Source organism: Centrocercus urophasianus, unplaced genomic scaffold (genome assembly GCF_019232065.1).
Source record: "Centrocercus urophasianus isolate 14NV4802_14NV808 unplaced genomic scaffold, USGS_Curo_1.0 seq_12, whole genome shotgun sequence".
In the NCBI taxonomy this organism is placed as follows: Eukaryota; Metazoa; Chordata; class Aves; order Galliformes; family Phasianidae; genus Centrocercus; species Centrocercus urophasianus.
Genome location: NW_024884364.1, coordinates 15,441,912 through 15,458,090, shown reverse-complemented (window position 1 = coordinate 15,458,090; position 16,179 = coordinate 15,441,912). Strand labels below are relative to the sequence as shown.

The 16,179-nt window shown below is 44.6% G+C and overlaps 2 protein-coding genes across 5 annotated transcripts in view; one reads left to right on the top strand and one right to left on the bottom strand.

The window, feature by feature from the left end:
• On the top strand, positions 1-12,982 carry RIOX2 (ribosomal oxygenase 2). Of its 4 annotated transcripts, none has more exons than XM_042811118.1 (10): positions 1-39; positions 2,073-2,508; positions 3,931-4,050; positions 4,929-5,057; positions 7,499-7,602; positions 9,840-9,942; positions 10,594-10,759; positions 11,009-11,097; positions 11,406-11,519; positions 12,280-12,982. In XM_042811118.1, the coding sequence occupies exons 2-10, from the start codon at positions 2,077-2,079 to the stop codon at positions 12,442-12,444; spliced, it is 1,422 nt and encodes a 473-aa protein (XP_042667052.1). In that variant the 5' UTR covers positions 1-39; positions 2,073-2,076; the 3' UTR covers positions 12,445-12,982. The 4 variants fall into 4 exon arrangements, with proteins under 4 accessions (XP_042667052.1, XP_042667053.1, XP_042667051.1 ...); XM_042811119.1 differs by having other exon boundaries at positions 20-97; XM_042811117.1 differs by lacking the exon at positions 1-39 and adding an exon at positions 224-342.
• CRYBG3 (crystallin beta-gamma domain containing 3) overlaps positions 12,926-16,179 on the bottom strand; it is a 90,390-nt gene continuing 87,136 nt past the window's right edge. Inside the window, exon 22 of the mRNA XM_042809649.1 lies at positions 12,926-14,857. Within this exon, the coding sequence (XP_042665583.1) occupies positions 14,769-14,857 (89 nt within the window). The 3' untranslated portion in view covers positions 12,926-14,768. The remainder of the gene's footprint in view (positions 14,858-16,179) is intronic.

Sequence of the window (16,179 nt, the reverse complement as noted above, 5' to 3'; positions counted from 1 at the left end):
CTGGCCCCGCCCCGCTCCGCGGCCTGTGCGCCAGGCAGGGTGAGCCGCGTGTGTGTGTGTGGGGGGGCGAATTATGGCGACGGGACGGAGTTCGTGGGTGAGGGGGGTGAGACCCGGGCCTCGCGTGACGCGGGGCGGGCCGGGCCGGGCAGGGCAGGGCAGGGCAGCGGCGTGGGCTGCTGGGGCACCGGGTCGGGCGGCAGCGTGGGCGAGCCCCGTGCCCCGATCAGCGCGGCTGCACGTGTAAGTGCTGGCACTGCAGCTCTACGCGCTGCGTTCTTCCCTGCTGGAAAGAGCGTGATAGTGGCCACGTGTGGCTCCGGGCTGCCGGAGGAACTCGCGGTGAGACGCTGTATCCGGGAGCTGGCGTAGCAGTTTCTGCTGAGTGAGGGAGCTGGGGACTGCGTGCGTGTGCCTGTATTGGTAGCGCTGGAGTGTGCTTCCCCTGTACCCCGCACTGGAGTGCTGTGTTCAGTTTTGGGCCCCTCGCTACAAGAAAGGCACGGGGACCCTGGAGCGTGTGCAGAAAAGGGCAGTGGGGCTGTGATGGTGTGGAGCACAAATACTGTGAGTAGCGCCTGAGGAGCTGAGATTGTTCAGTCTGGAGGAGGCTCGGGACACCTCATTGCTCTCTAACTGCCTGAAAGGAGGCTGTGATGAGCTGGGGGTAGGCCTCTTCTCCCAGGTAACAGTGATATGATGAGGGGGAAAGGCCTCAAGTTGGGCCAGGGGAGGTTCAGGTTGGATAATAGGAAAAAATCTCCAAAACAGTGGCAGCACACTGGCACATTCTGCTCAGCAAGGTGGTGAAGTTACTGTCCTTGGAGGTGTTCAAGAGCTGTGTGGATGTGGCACTGAGTGACATGGATAGTGGGCATGGTGGGGTGGGTTGGTGGTTGGACTGGGTGGTCTTAGTGATCTTTTCCAACCTTTGTGTTTCTATGGTAAGAGATCTGTGTAAATGAAAGCGTGAGAGCATTTATTTTTGAGATCAGAGCCATTTTTGAGAGCAGAGCCATAATTTTACTTCAGAATGAAAGCAGCAGCAGCTGTGGCTGCTCCCATTGGCTCACAGACGTGCTCAGACAAGCCCAGTGCTAGCTGCAGTTAGCCAGACCCCAGAGGCTAGCAGGCAGTCTTTTTTTGTTGTTGTTGTTTATAATTATTTTTATGTAACAATATGTGAGCGGATTATCTGCCTAGAAGAACAAAGTAAATGACTTCCAACTTTAACTGCCTATATTTCGATTAAAAAGCTCTCTTGATAGCCTACATAAACCATGCAAAGTTTGACAACTTTGTGGAGATGTAGGCAGAGCTGTACCATTGTATGTTTTGCTGTGATTGCACAGCATCAACACAAAGGCCTAAAAGCATTCCCTCTCTTCTGTAAACTTAGTTTTGCTAGAACTGGCCACACCAAATGCAGTATTTACTGTGGCAGTTGCCTTCGGCTTTTTCAGTTCTTTGGAGCCTTCTCCCCTCCCAGCAACCAGCTCTTAAATTTGTGCTTGCTGTTCCCATGTTCCTCTCCTTGATATTGCTGCCTGTTGTGCTCCAAGCGTGTGCTGTGATACCAGGTGTTCCCTCACCTGCTTCATAGGTACTGCTGGGGCTGCTCTCTGGTAACTGCAGCAATGGGGTGCGAGCTTATCTTTTATCCCTCTCCACCCCTTTGCATGTTATTAAATCTCTTACATCTGAGCTATTAAAAAAAAATGTTGCTATTGCTACAAAAGAGCATTCTAACAGGATGGTTGGATTTCTGCATTTATAAAGATCTCTCATGTGGCCATTTGGATTCTTTGTGCTTCTAGTACAGATTCAGGTGTGGGATTGCCATTTCTGTGTGCAACAGCACCCAGTAGAGCCCTTTGCAGAGGAACTGAAAGCGGGTTTGAGATCTGCTAGGGGCATTATCTTTTCTGCCACTTGGAAAGAATAGTGAGCACCTGAAAGGAGAGCTGTTTCCAGTGTGCTGCTGTACCCCACTGGAGAAGGCTGGAGGAGCTGCACAGGACCCATGAGGTTATGGTGCTGGCTGACTGTTACATCTCTCTTCTCTTGAACAGGACCATGCCCAAGAAGGGAAGGAAGCATGCTGAGGTGGGGATGGAAATGCAGGTGCAGTCCAAACGAGCAAAGGTGGAAGCAGCTTGTTTGCCATCAGTCATGGATTTTGAGAACCCAGACAGCCTCTTCGCAAGCCTGATCTCTCCCATCAAACCAGAGGAGTTTTTCAAGGAGTACTGGGAGGAAAAGCCGCTGCTTGTTCAGAGAAACGATCCCCTACTGGCTGCTTACTACCAGTCCCTCTTCCAGCTGTCAGATCTGAAGGAGCTGTGCAGCCAAGGGCTGTACTATGGGCGTGATGTAAATATCTGCAGATGTGTAAATGGAAAAAAGAAGGTTTTAAATAAAGAAGGCAGAGTGAATTACGCACAGCTGAAGAGGGACTTTGACCAGAAAAAGGCAACCATACAGTTCCATCAGCCTCAGAGGTTTAAGGTTGGGTCATTTCATGAGTTTAAGTAAAACTAATATGTGTTTTGTAATGCAGTGTGTTTTGCTTGAGGCGTGCTGGACAGAGCTTTGTCTCTGCCCCCAGAAGGTCCAGGTGAAGGAGCTGACATCGGTGGCCTGCTGAAACCATATATGAGCTGTGTTAAATAAAACATGGTTTATAATTTTGTGCAGTCCGTCATGCTTCAGTGCTCTGCAGCAAGAAAAACATGAGTTACGCTATAAAATTAAGTATTCCTTTTTAAGGATTTGCTTTGTCACATAAAAATTTAAACAGATCTGAATGCGTAATGTTGATGATTATTTATCACTGTCTGCTTTAGTTTTTGTCCCATTGTTCTCATGTGCAAATAGAGCATTTATGCCAGTTCAGTGGAGGGTAAGGCGCAAAATAATGTAGGTGCAGGACACCACAGTTCTTTCTGATGAATTGGCTTTGAATTGTACCTTGGATTTGTACCTCAGTTTTGGTGATTGTCCTCTCTTGTTCTTTTCCATGCTTCTCCAATCAGAAGCATTCAGAATGAGGCAGTGGTGCCTGCACAGTTGTGTCAAGGACTCAGGTGCTTACGCTTGGATTTAAGTAGTTCTTTTCTGTCCTGTGGTGCCTGCAATTTAACAAAGAAGTATTCTGTAAGGACAGGAATGTACAGCTCTTTAACTCCTGAAAAGCCTGTCATTTTGGCGCCTTCATTTTGCCTAGCTAAAGCTAGCAGATGAATTAAAACCTATTAGAGGGTTTTGTGGTGGTGTGGTGGTGTTTGTAACTGCTGCCACTGTTTGCGCAGATGAGTGGTAATGTGGGGAAGGTGAAGTCTTATCAGCATTCTTCAGCATCTGTTATGATGTACTTCACCAGCTTTGTGCTTTGAAGGTTTTTAGAAGCATCTCTTGACATGCATCTGTTAAATTTTAATGTACATTTTCAGTTGTGGAGGAGCAAAGCAGTTCTAACAGATTGAAAGATACCAAAGGTGCTTGCTTTGAGCATCTCTAAAGCTGGCTTACTCCACACACAAATAACCTGATACATATGCTGCAATATATCTAAGGCATATAAAAAAAAAGCATGTCAGAGATGTTTTATCTCCTTCATTGTGTAACTGCAAAGTGCTACCTACAGTTGGAGTCGCCGCAAAAAGCTCTCTAATCTTTGTGTAGACTCTTTGGTAGTAGCTAGTATAATGAAAGTCATGCGTATGTTTCTTTTATTAAGAAGTTCTGTTGTTCATAGGAGGTGGTAGGTGAATTTCCATCTGTGCCTAACCCTGTCCATCCCTTCCCAGCCTCAGTGTCCCAGTTGGTTCTTCCCTAGAAGAACCACTGAGTAGCCAGGGAGCATGAGAGCTGGGTAGTGGCCAGGCTGGCTGAGGTCTCCAGCAGTAACATATCCTTTTCTTTTTGCAGGAAGAGCTGTGGAAGATTCAAGAGAAGCTGGAGTGCTACTTTGGGTCTCTGGTCGGATCAAATGTCTATATTACTCCACAGGGGTCCCAGGGCCTTCCCCCTCACTACGATGATGTTGAGGTAGGGCAGCACAACATTGTCTGTGGGAATAGACGTGGGGTTTTGCTGGTCTCTCTGTGTGGTTTTTCTTCCCTTCTCTCATAAAGTAATTTCTTACAGAAAAATGTTTTTCCACTGATAAGTTACAATGTTTCTTTATGGTTGTTTTTTTTCCCCCCTCTTTACTTTTACTGAATGGGTACTGAGGTGTCTAATGGCAGTATCACACAGAGTGTGCTTCTAAAAGAAGCATTCCAACAACCAGCGTGTTAAAAAAGCAGTTCTTCAAGTTGGGCTGCAGTACCAGTTTTTTTTCCACATTAAACACGTACATTTCATTTTTCTTTAGCAGCTCTGGAACTTGCAGATTCTGACATATCACACAGAATCACTCAGGTTGGAAAAGGCCTTAAAGATCATCAAGTCTAACAACAACCTAACCATACCACCCTAACTCTAACAACCTTCGGCTAAATCTTATCTTTTAAGTTAGTTGTCTAATGCTTTTTGAAGTAATTTGGGAAAAATGGGGATTTCCAAGTGCCTGCTTTAGGTAGGATAAAGCAGATCTTACTTCCTAAGTTTTCTTTCTGCTGTCTCTAAGTGAAGCCTAGGAAAATACTTTGGATGTAAATTTCTGCATTATAGACATGCACAAATTCCTCAGGAGAGGAATCCTGCTCCCTGGGCTGTGAGGTAGCTGGGAGCAGGGCAGGTGAAATACGTCTCTTCTGTTGTCAGAGAACCGCCCTGTGTCATCGTGTTTGCTTCCTGGCTCTGGTTTCTGGCATGGTTCCACAGACATCCCGAGTAAGACGGTGCATTAACACTTCTGATGAGTTGAATGCGTGGTAGGAAGCAAGGCTTCATTGTGCACTTGGGTTTATGGTCCTTTGCAGGTGTTCATCCTCCAGCTGGAAGGCGAGAAGCATTGGCGGCTCTATAAACCAACGGTGCACTTAGCTCGGGAGTATAACGTGGAATCTGAAGATAGGATTGGGAATCCCACGCATGAATTTGTGTTAAAGGTATTAGAATTGAACTTCTTTAACTGGGCTGAACTGTAGGTGTGAGAAAAGTAGTTATATTTAAAATGATTCTTCTCTAGAAGACAGTATCCTGAATTCTTGCAGTTGCAAAATTGTGGGGAAGGATTGGTGCACAAAATACTATGAGTATGAGAAATGTCATAGTTGTCTGAGTTATCTTTTTTCAAAGGCATTGGTTGCTTTAGGATTTAAATAATGGACCAAGAAGCAGTTCTTTCTGGAAATTCTCTAATACTTCTTTAGTTACGAGGCAGAGTACTGGGTACATGTTCGTAGAGTTCCCTGTAGAAAATACATTGGTTTTAATCACAGTTACGAAGTGTTTTGTGCTGCTGCATGCTGTCTGTGATCAGTCAGGCTGGTCCCTTTGTGCACTGTTCTGGTGAATATATGGCATATATAATACCTGACTGATAAACAAAAGCAGAAACTAAAAAAACTGTCTTGACTTGTATTGTTTTTCTTTTTTTCCAAACCTGAAAACCAGATGCTTGTCTGTGTCTTGTTATTTGGAATAAAAAGAGCGTTTAATGAGGGCTAATGAATACAGCCTTTCTGATGGCAGGAGATCTGGTGCTTGGCCTGTTGTGGTTTATGTAGTTGTACTTCAGAAGGGGGTTACTTACCCAGCAGGCAGTGCTGCTCTGTTTCAGAAGCCTCTGTAGTTTCTGTGCCTCGTGTCTTATCAACAGGGCCTGTGTGGGCAAGGTCCTTCCTCTTCCCTGTGTTCTGACTTACCTGTGCAAGCAGGTATGTGTAGGAACAGCGTTCTGCGTTGTAATGGTGCTGACCTTTACTGGCTGTGCAATCTGACAGTGATTTTCAGTTGTCAGAAAGTATTGCTTGATACAAAGCCTAATGAATTACAGTTATTCCTTTTTTTTTCTTTCCACAACACGTTGGGCTGGATTTTTATGGAATAACATTGCATTCCACAGGCCGTTTACTGATGTCAGTGCAGTGAAAGTACTGGCCTCTGGCCCTGAAAAGGCCTTAAAAATGTTCCAGGTTTGCTGTTCGCTTCCTGTGCCCCTTTTCTTTTGAGTCATCTCTGTTAGATTTTGGTTGTCTGTGTGACAGTTTCTGCCAAGGATGTACAGACCAGTATTTCTTCCCTAAACCTTTCAGTAGAATATTTCCCTTCTCCTTTCTTGCACTTCTGCCTGCCGTTTGCGGGCAGTTTGGAACAAACGGACCAGTTGGAGATGTACTTCAGATCTCTCTCTGAGTAGCTGGGTGTGCATGGGAGTGTGCTGGTTTGTGCCTCAAGTCCCAGAGTGCAGCTGGTCTTGGTGAGCATTCAGCAGGCTGTGGACACGGCTGGCTTCTTACTGATGTCAGGCACAGAGCTGGTTGGCGGTTGGCCATCCCTCAAGTGGTTTCCTGTTTTACCCTGCTGATATCCCCTCCTGTGTCTGCCCCTCCTTTATCCAGTTCAGAAGTAAGAACAAGCTGAAGTGCTCAGAACCTCGTTGTGTCTCTTGGGAGCTGCTCTGTCCCGTCCTCTTCTGCCTGTTGCAACCCAGAGTGCTTGTTCTACTTGATGAACGTTTTGCTTGCTGGTTCATTGCTTTGTGCTGATAAGATTACCGAGGAGATGAGATGAGTAGGAGTCACACTTTGCAGTGAAGACTGCTGTGAGCGACAGTGATCTCTACTTCTTTTGATGGGACCACATTTAAGGAAGAGTAAAATTAAAATGGAATCCAATTTCACCATTGCTGCTTCATGACTTTTCTCCTTGACTGTGCTGTGCAGCTCTGTAGATGTTTGTAGGGGAAACTGTAGGTAACCTCTTTATTGGATGTGATGTGGCCTGCTGCACACTTCTCTCTTACATTGACTGCCTAGTCTAAAGTGTATCTGCCTGGGGATTTAATTTAGGTAAGTGAGAAGAAAGGGAGGAGGGGAGAGGTTGTACTTGATATTTTTAAGTGCTACAGCTGAGAATTTAAGACAGCAGTACTGCAGCAGCTTATGGTCCATACAGGATATTTGTCCTTTCTTGTGGAACAGCAGCTTTCTACTTTGTTGAGGTCTGCTCTGCTAGCTTGCTGTACTTTCAGCAGGTTCCTCTCAGCTGCTGCTCTGTCCCTGTTACGCAGCTGAGTAGGACTGTGTGTGCTTTCTACCCTTCAAGGCTTGCTTTGTGTTTTCAGGCAGGTGTACAGTTAATACTAACAGTAAATTGGAAAGTTCAGACTTTCTAGCATAGAGCGCTCTGTTATTAAAATGTAAGTGGGGTATCTCCCTATTTTGTGATTAAAGAAACAGAACCAATCCATGTTGTCTGTCTGTCTGCTTAGAGAGCATTTTCTTTGTTTGGGTAACAGTGCAGTAAGGTTTGAACATGTGCCCTAAAGTTAAAAAGAGTATAAAAAGTTATAAAGAGTATCAACTCTTTTTCCTTTTTTTTGCAGCCGGGTGACTTACTGTACTTCCCAAGAGGGACAATTCACCAAGCTGACACACCTCCTGGTGTATCTCATTCTACACACGTGACCATCAGTACCTACCAAAACAAGTAATTCCTCCTTACTCTTTCTTGTTTCTGTCACTTCTGAAAATGGCTTTCATCTTCCAGGCAATGTGTGTGAATAGCATGGACCTGAAGCCCGCGTTTCAATGAAGTGATGTCTTACAGTTAAAATACAACCTTGTGATGAACTCTGCTGAGCTCTTTTCTGTGTTTGTCCCATTCAGTCCTTGTATCTTTTGTTTGTCTGTGAGGTAATGCACGGATAGGGCATAGAAACACAGTGGAATGGAATATGTGAGGTGCCCTACTGTCACCTACGTACCCTGCTGTTAATGACAAGATCTAGGCCAGCATTCAGGTAGCTGTAATTTCAGTTGCGGAGGTTGGGGGAAACAGAGGAGAGAAACACTTCCTTGTAAACAAAGCTTTTTATTCAGCAACCTCATTGGCATATTAATTGGCTACTTTATTGTTTATCATCAACAGGCGTTAATGTGGAAGGTAACACTACAACAGGAAGCTCACTGTCACGTTTAGAACTCTCAGCAGTGGCTACAATTGCTGTTTGTTTCATAATCCAGAGAGAGAGTCGGGGATTGCTCCTTTCATCTCCTCCTCTCTTGCATTTCATAGTCACCCACGCCGTACTGGTGAACTTGCTGCACATTCTTTCTTTGCTTGTGTTTTCTGCTTATCTGTGCTTTTCATCTCCTATCCCATGCATGCAAGGCAGATTTCCTTTGACGTGCATCCAATGCTTGTGCCCACTGAAACCTTTTCATCGCACAGGGAAATGCTGCTGCAACTCAGTCAGCTGCTCTCATGTGCTGGGTTTGGAGCCATTGGCCTGAGTTGGGAATCAGGAAGGATTTCTGTTACAGCATAGGACAGAACAAGTTTTGGCATGTTCTAGATGATTCTAAGATGCATTTCTAACCAGGTGTACCATTCTGTAAGGCTGGGATGTCAGTGCTGCTGGTAACTCTTAACTTGGGCAGTTCTCCACACTGGAGCAAGGTTAAGGTGAAGCTGTGTGAGTTCATCATCAAAAATGGGTTCTATGGCTTTTAACTTATAATCTTCTGCTGAGAAGGCAAAAAATTATTTTCTGTAAGTGCTGATGGCTGCTGCAGAGTGTTTGAATTCATTTATTCTCTAGGTGGCAGTGTTAGCACTGAGCTGCTTTGGCTGTGTTTGGGGGCACAACTGAGCTGAAGTCCTGTTCCACCTCCCATTCCCTGTCCTTTTTTTGTACACCACCCTCCTGTTGGCCTGGAGCTTTTCTCATCCCCGGTGCAGCAAACTGAACAGACAGGAGGGTGACACCAGGAGAAGCGTGCTTTGATGTACTGATGGAAGTGGGTTTGCTGTATTGGTGTGCAGGAGTGGTCCTAGGTGTGCAGGGCAGGTTTTGTCCGGTGTGATCAATGCCGAGTTGTTGTGTGTCAGGTAGTGTTGGACAGACAAGTTCTTTATAACAATGTTGCTGGAGACCTGACAGCCTTATGTGTGGAAAGGGCAGTTCCTCAGTACTTCCTCAGCACTTCCAGTGCTGGCGAAATGGCACCTTGAGGAATTTCGGGCTCTGAGCCCAAAGGGACTGCACTGTGCACTGGGGTGAGGTTTCTCCAGGCCAGACCTCCGCCTGAGGCAGGAAGACAAGTCTGGTGGCATTTGTTGTAAGCAGGGCAGTTTGTCACAGTAATGGGTTCCTGAAGATAGTTGCTGATGTGGGAATTCGGTGGAAGAGGAGGGAAGCTGTAAGAAATGTAAGATGTCTCACTGTTCTTTGAAGGTGAGGTAGGGAGAGACCACAGGTAGACAGGACAACATTTTTTTGCATGAGGGGCACACCTGGTCCTGGTGAGATTGACTCAGGCTACAGGACGAAGATGCAGGTGGGAACCCTCCCTCCTCTGACTTACCTCAGCTGGGGAATGGAAACATGGAGAGCAAAAGATAGCTTTTTGGAATGTATTCAGCCACAGAATGGGGATCTAACACACACAGAAGACCCCTCGCTACAAGGTGACTGTTAGGTATCTAAGTATCTTAAAAATCCCTGTAGAGATATACTAGGGTCTTCTTCCTGTGATCGTAACTTTGTAGCAAAGCTAAAAATGCATCTATGCTGAAGTTGATAGCCCTGGACATGTTTCTTATAGCAATGGAAGTGCTTCAAAAGAATGTTAAGTGATACTATCCAACACACAATAAAGTATGCCTGTTTTACTTCAGTGCAGCCATTTCAGTAATTCTTATTCTTTCTTCCCATCCTGCAGCTCCTGGGGAGACTTCTTATTGGATGCAATTCCTGGCCTTGTATTCAATACTGCAAAAGAGGATGTGGCCTTGAGGACAAGCATCCCAAGGAGACTGCTTATGGTAAGTAAGAGGGTCTGAGGGAAAAACAGTGCATCCAGCTGGAACTTCAGCGCAGTGGCAAGCGTGGGTCTTGCTGATCTGCTCTGAGAACTCAGTGTAAAGGCACTGTCTTGTCTAGCAGCTTTTGCAGACTTCAGGGTGGCTGGAGGTTTGGTGCAGCTGAAGTGTTGTCCAGTTTGCTGCACTTCCTTTCTTCAGTATCACAGTGGCCTTGTGTGGCTCACTTCTTCTCAAAGGATGCTTTTTGGTTTGGAGCTGTCAGGTAGGCATAGTTTCCACCAGGTCTAACTTTTGAAAAGTTAATGGAGCTGTATGTTGCAGCGTGTGTCCTTATGGTAGTCGGTTGTGCTGCTGATCAGCTTATCAGCATGAAGAAGGAACAGTTCTCTCCTTCAGGTACACTTGCAGGCCCTTCAGCATTGTGGGCATCCCCACAGTGAGGAAAACTTAGCTTCAGCTTTGATGTGTGAGCAGTTTATGTGGAACATGTAAAAGAAACAGTATTGTTGTTTTGGGAGAAAGTAATTGTTACCCTTTGGTGGTCCTCTCCTATCTTTCCAGATCGTTACTTCATTACTGTGCTTCTTTTTCTTCAGAATAGTCTCTGTGTAGCTGGAATTCATGTAAAAGGAACTGTGTGTGCATATTTAGCAGGTGGATATAGCAGACTCAACAAAAAAACTGAGTAGCATTCTGAGAATGCTTGCAGACCGTCTGGAGAACAGCAGAGAACTGAGATCATCCGACATGAGGAAGGATTTCATTATGAACCGTTTGCCACCTTGCTTGGGATGTGATGCTGACTCTTTAACTCCAGGTGAGTTTTGAGCTCAATACCAACTCCTTTTGCTGATGTGATGGCAGGGCTGTTGCTAACTCTGTCCTTAATGATTATGGTGTTTTAAGGTAGGCAAAGATTGCAGTCTAGTGTGAGCTTTGTGTTTGAGACAGATGGTGAGAACGTAACAAATAATGTAGGTACAAGAGAATGGCTGGGAGAGCAGGGCACAGAAGGGTCAGTTTGCAGTATTTATATGGTTTCCTTCCTTTCTGATTTCTTTTTTAGGTGGAAAACTGCCAAGATTAGACAGCAAAATCAAACTGCAGTTCAGGGATCATGCTGTAATTACAGTGGAGCCAGATCAAGCAAATTCTGTAAGTATAACCCCTGCACCACCCTTCTGTGCTTCATGCTGTGGGCGTGTTGCATGCATGAGAGTTCTTGGTCTGTCTCAAAGGGTTGTGCAGATATGGATCGGTTGGGTGCTGCATCCTCTTAGGATTTGGTAGGAGATGGATGATGAGATTGTTGTCAAACAGCACTGTGCCACCTTCTTGCCTTCCTGGGGAGACCTACAGAACTAAATGTAGTCCATGTTCTGCACAGCAGGTGCATGGTTTTTATCTAAGGTCAGATGGGGCAGATCATTACAATGTAACTGTTCTCTCCTGCTGTCTCTTAGGATGAAATACGCAAGGAAATGGTGTATGTCTATCATTCCTTAAAGAACAGGAGAGAAACTCACATGATGGGGACAGATGATGACGATACCGCTAGCGAAGAAGGTGCAGCACAGGTTTGTTCCTGACCTACGCACACAAAAGCTACATTGCCATGTTGGGTTTTGCTGAACATTTGTTATCTGTGCCTTGAATTATGCTCTGGGGGACAGAGCTATTGGCATGTACCAAAGCATCTCTTACTTTTGTGTCCTTCAGTACATCCTACTGGATACAGTGACATATGTGCAGCAGGGGGAGGGGTCACTGTACCTTCTGCTGGTCAGTGTGTACATCCTAGTTTGATCTGGCTACATTCAGTATCCCCTGGGATGCACAGCAGCTACACCATCTCAGCTGTTACAGCAAGGAATTCTGCCTGGTAGTTACTTAATTTTTGAAGTGTATTTTGCTGGACCTGTTGAGAAAACTGGTAGCTGAGGTCTTACACAGGCACTTGCACAACATGTTGCACAACCCAGAATGTATCTTCCTGCCCTTAATGTCTCCAACTATGGTAAGATACCCCCTTCAACAACCCATGGATAGGGAAAGGCTTCTTCAGTTGGGATGACACACACCTTAGGTCTCCCTGCCTCAGTAAGGGGTGCTGGAACATGTAGGTGTACCCTTCATGGTAGAAGATATTTCAACTGTATTTCCATTTATTAAGAAAATGGCCAGAGTGATGCTGATCTCCTGCAGGATGCAATTGGAAATCCCCATGTGAAGTGGGGAAGGAATGCTGCTGGTCAGCACCTACGTCCTGCCCTCCTGTCTGTTAGAACAAACACGCTGCTCAAGTGGCCTCTTTTCCCCATTTTTTCCCCCTCTCAGCCAACTCCTCATGGACTGCGCTTTCCTCTGTCACACCTGGATGCACTGAAGCAGATTTGGAGTGGCAGCACCGTCTGCGTGAAGGAGCTCAAACTTACCTCAGCTGAAGAGAAGGAAAACCTGGCCTTGGCACTGTGGACTGAATGTCTAATAGAAGTTTTTTGATGCTTTCGTGAATTAGCTCCTTATGGAATCTCTGAAGTGAAAGGTTCATTCCATTAATTTTATTTTTTGCATCCTACCTTAGTTTGTACTGCCAACGGTGTGTTGCAATATAAAAATACTTTGCTACTGCCTGTTGCTGAATGTCCTTCTAGTTCCCTTACTGCCGTGGGTAAGTGGGTGCCTCAGCAACAGGTGAGCTGCTCAGAAATGTAACAGTGGAACAGCTTATCTTGCCTTTAATTGCCAGATTAGTGCTACTCCTAGAAAAAGGATCTTCACATCTCTCAAGTGGATTCTGATGGGAGTGTTGCAGATATTTGGATAGTCTAAGATCTGTATTTAATGAGCAACCCCACACAGCGTCGTTGTGTCTTACTGAATATCCGTACTTATTTCCTTGTTTAGGCCATTTGAAAAAAAAAATTCTTTACAGGAACGTACTTGGTATCTGCTAACAAAGAAGAAACAGACAAGCAAAAAATTCCTTCTAAAAACTTTTATACAATTAAAATATACATGCTTGGCATTTTACGTGGAAGATCTCTGAAGTACAAAAGCCTGATTTATTTGGTTATGAAGCACTGGGACACCACCCCACATGATTTAGGTGCTCTCAGCCTGAAAGACCAGAACCTTCCAACCAGGTTTTGAAACTGCATATGGAAAGTGAGTCACTTGGAGAACACCTGATATACTGATTTACATTAAAAAAGCAGGACAAGTGCTTTAGTTGTAGAAATAATATATACATACATCGGGAGTTCTGTAACAGCAGATTTGTGATAACTTTAGAATGCAAAATAGTAAGTGCAAGTACACAGGTATTTCTTTATTTTTAAATAGTACGCTATAGAACTCAATTTCATACAAAAATAGACATCCATATATTTTATTTCTGAGAGTTATGTGTTTCCATTTAAGGTCAAATCCTGTTTAAGTGCACAGGAACACTTTTTGCTTTTGGAAACTAAAATTCCTTAGCTAAACTCCTTAAATAGAAACACTCTGCATAAACAAATAGAAAAGAAAATATTATCTATTCAATGAAGTAATTCATTTAGTCACGCAGGAATCCAGTGAAGCTAGCAGTGAGCTAAGGACCACCACTTCAGGTAGTAGCAGCCCTACAGGTGGCTGCAGTTCCTCCTCTGTATCAGTGCAGTATGAGGAAGATGTTCTTTTCCAAGCCTGTACCAACTGCAGTGCAGTAAGGTACTGTGCTCTGCCCATCTTAAGAGAGGGCGGGTAGGATGGTTGCATCTTGCTGACATTGAAGAAACTGCCAGCAAGTTGGGCTGGTCATCACTGATCTAACACCTCATCCTTTGGGCTAAGAGGACACTGATGAGCCTGAGAAACCTTTAAATGCCACTGTGCTGTTCCTGACATGAAGCAGGGCTGGCTGCTAGCACCTGGTGAGTTATCTTCTGAAGGAAGACATGGATTTAAGATCAAATTACATTGTATTAAATTAGTCTATATACATGACAACAAAATACAGCTAGAGCAAAATCATTACTGCTCCAAATTCTGTAAATCTTTTAGAAATCTAACCTGACCCAGGATAGCTTATACTCTGGATAGATGCACCTATGCCTACATGTTATAAAGGTGATCTTCAGGGATAACTCAGAAATTCACAGGTTGGAAACAGCCCCTGGGTCTGCAAAAGAACTTCCTAAACTTGGAAATTAGGTATTGCTGAAACAAACAAGACCAGGGCCTACCTGTAACACTAGGGAGGTAACAGGGTTTTATTGCCCCATTCCATGCACTGAGCTGGGAATTCCAGTTCAAATTTGTCTTTTGAACAAAATAAATTGCACTTTAGCAGGAGGTATGGATTGAGATTCGGTTTCGCTTTGAGCCTCAACTGTTTCTCTTGGTCTAAAGAAGTCCAACTCAACCTCTTTGAAGCTCATGAGGGCACCTGCTGAAGAACGAGCTTTCATCATTTTCTGAGAGAAAGGAAATGTCAGTATTTCTAAAGAGCCTTTCCCATATTATCCCTTGCAGTTCATATCCCACAAAGCATCTGTCTAGCTTTGTGCATTTACTTTAAGACTTCAGATGAAAAATAACATTAACTTTCATAAGAGGCTTCCGAAGAATCAGCTTATAGTTCAGTCCCTGGGAAAGACATGAGCTCTTCCTCACATCCTTCAGGTCTGTGCAAATTCACTTGGCTTAGGAGTGGTGCTTTGAATGAAGGAAGACAGAGGATTTACTGCATAAGGTTCCAGTGGTGCGTGACTTCAGTAGTACTTTTTTTTTCTCCAGGTGCTGATAAACCACATAAGGTTCATCTCTGTGGTGGGTTTTACTCACAGTATTTCAATATCCCATTTTTGAGAACGTTTGTCCTCTTCTGGCTCATTCATAATGATGTGATTCTTGTCATAGTAATTTCCTCCTTAAAAATAAAGCAAACTCATGAGGGCAAACAATTTGAAAACAAATGCTGAGAATCTCAACAGAATCTTTTAAAAGTGCCACGAAGTAGGAAAATTATCTTAGAGAAATTCTGTCAGAGATGAGGCAGTGTTTGCACTTCTACTGCTGTTTGTCTCCTTCAAACTCATTTGTCAGCTGGAGCCCTGAGGAGCTCTGTTAGTTCAGAAGCAGAGTCCCCAGTGCAGCTTTGTGCACAGAGGCACGACTGCTAAAGGCATTTTGCTTCGACAGAGCCTCTGCTCCCACTGTGTGGGTGGATTTTTAACTTACGTATTGCTACAGTGCAAACACATAGCGTCAGATCTGGGGGATTATTTAGTGTTGAATACTCACTTCAACCCCAGAATTACTAAGTCCTTACAATTTGCCTCCTTAGAATACATGTAGCATAGAAGTAACGGTGCCTTCTTATCATGCCATTAATAAAAGTTCACTGGAGAAAATTTATGCTCTAAAGAGCAATCAGATGGCATGCCTCACTCTCAGGGTAGAATCACAAAAAGGGCTGGGTTGAAAAGGACCACAATGACCATCTAGTTTCAACCCCCCTGCTATGTGCAGAGTCGCCAACCAGCAGACCAGGCTGCCCAGAGCCACATCCAGCCTGGCCCTTGAATGCCTCCAGGAATGGGGCATCCACAACCTCCTTGGGCAACCTGTTCCAAAGCGTCACCACCCTCTGTGCAAAAAACTTCCTCTTAATATCTAACCTAAGCCTTCCCTGTCTCAGTTTAAGACTATTCCCCCTTGTCCTGTCACTGTCCACCCTTGTAAACAGCCATTCCCCCTTCTGTTTATAAGCTCCTTTCAAATACTGGAATACCACAATGAGGTCGCGCCGGAGCCTTCTCTTTCCCAAGCTAAACAAGCCCAGTTCCCTCAATACATCCCTGCAGCACAGCTTTCTGATACTGTAGGAACTGCCATCAGTACTAGCATTTGAGATTCATAGGTGGTACTGCCATCGTTGGTCAGCAGGACTAGGACTTAAGCAACAAGAATTTTAACAAGTCTGAAAACATGACAGGTATTTCTCTTACTGAGGCACATCTATTCTCTGGTTTGCTTTTCCCTCCCTTTTTTGTCTTCCAACAGCCATTTCTTGCTCTAAGCACTACTTATAAACCTCTGGGATCGAAGAGTAAGGTTCTCCACAGACTTTCTTGTGCCACTGTTGGCAAGATTGTTTCTTGTGCAGTTGAATATTAAACTTGTGAGAGAGAGGGGATTCAGTACTTAGGTACAAATGAGCAGGAATACTGCAATTAGAACATATGAGTG

Coding starts and splice junctions, on each gene's coding strand:
- RIOX2 (XM_042811118.1), top strand. CDS start 2,077: ATGCCCAAGAAGGGAAGGAAGCATGCTGAGGTGGGGATGGAAATGCAG. Junction 7,603..9,839: donor ATCAGTACCTACCAAAACAA/GTAATTCCTCCT, acceptor CCCATCCTGCAG/CTCCTGGGGAGACTTCTTAT. Junction 11,098..11,405: donor AGCCAGATCAAGCAAATTCT/GTAAGTATAACC, acceptor GCTGTCTCTTAG/GATGAAATACGCAAGGAAAT.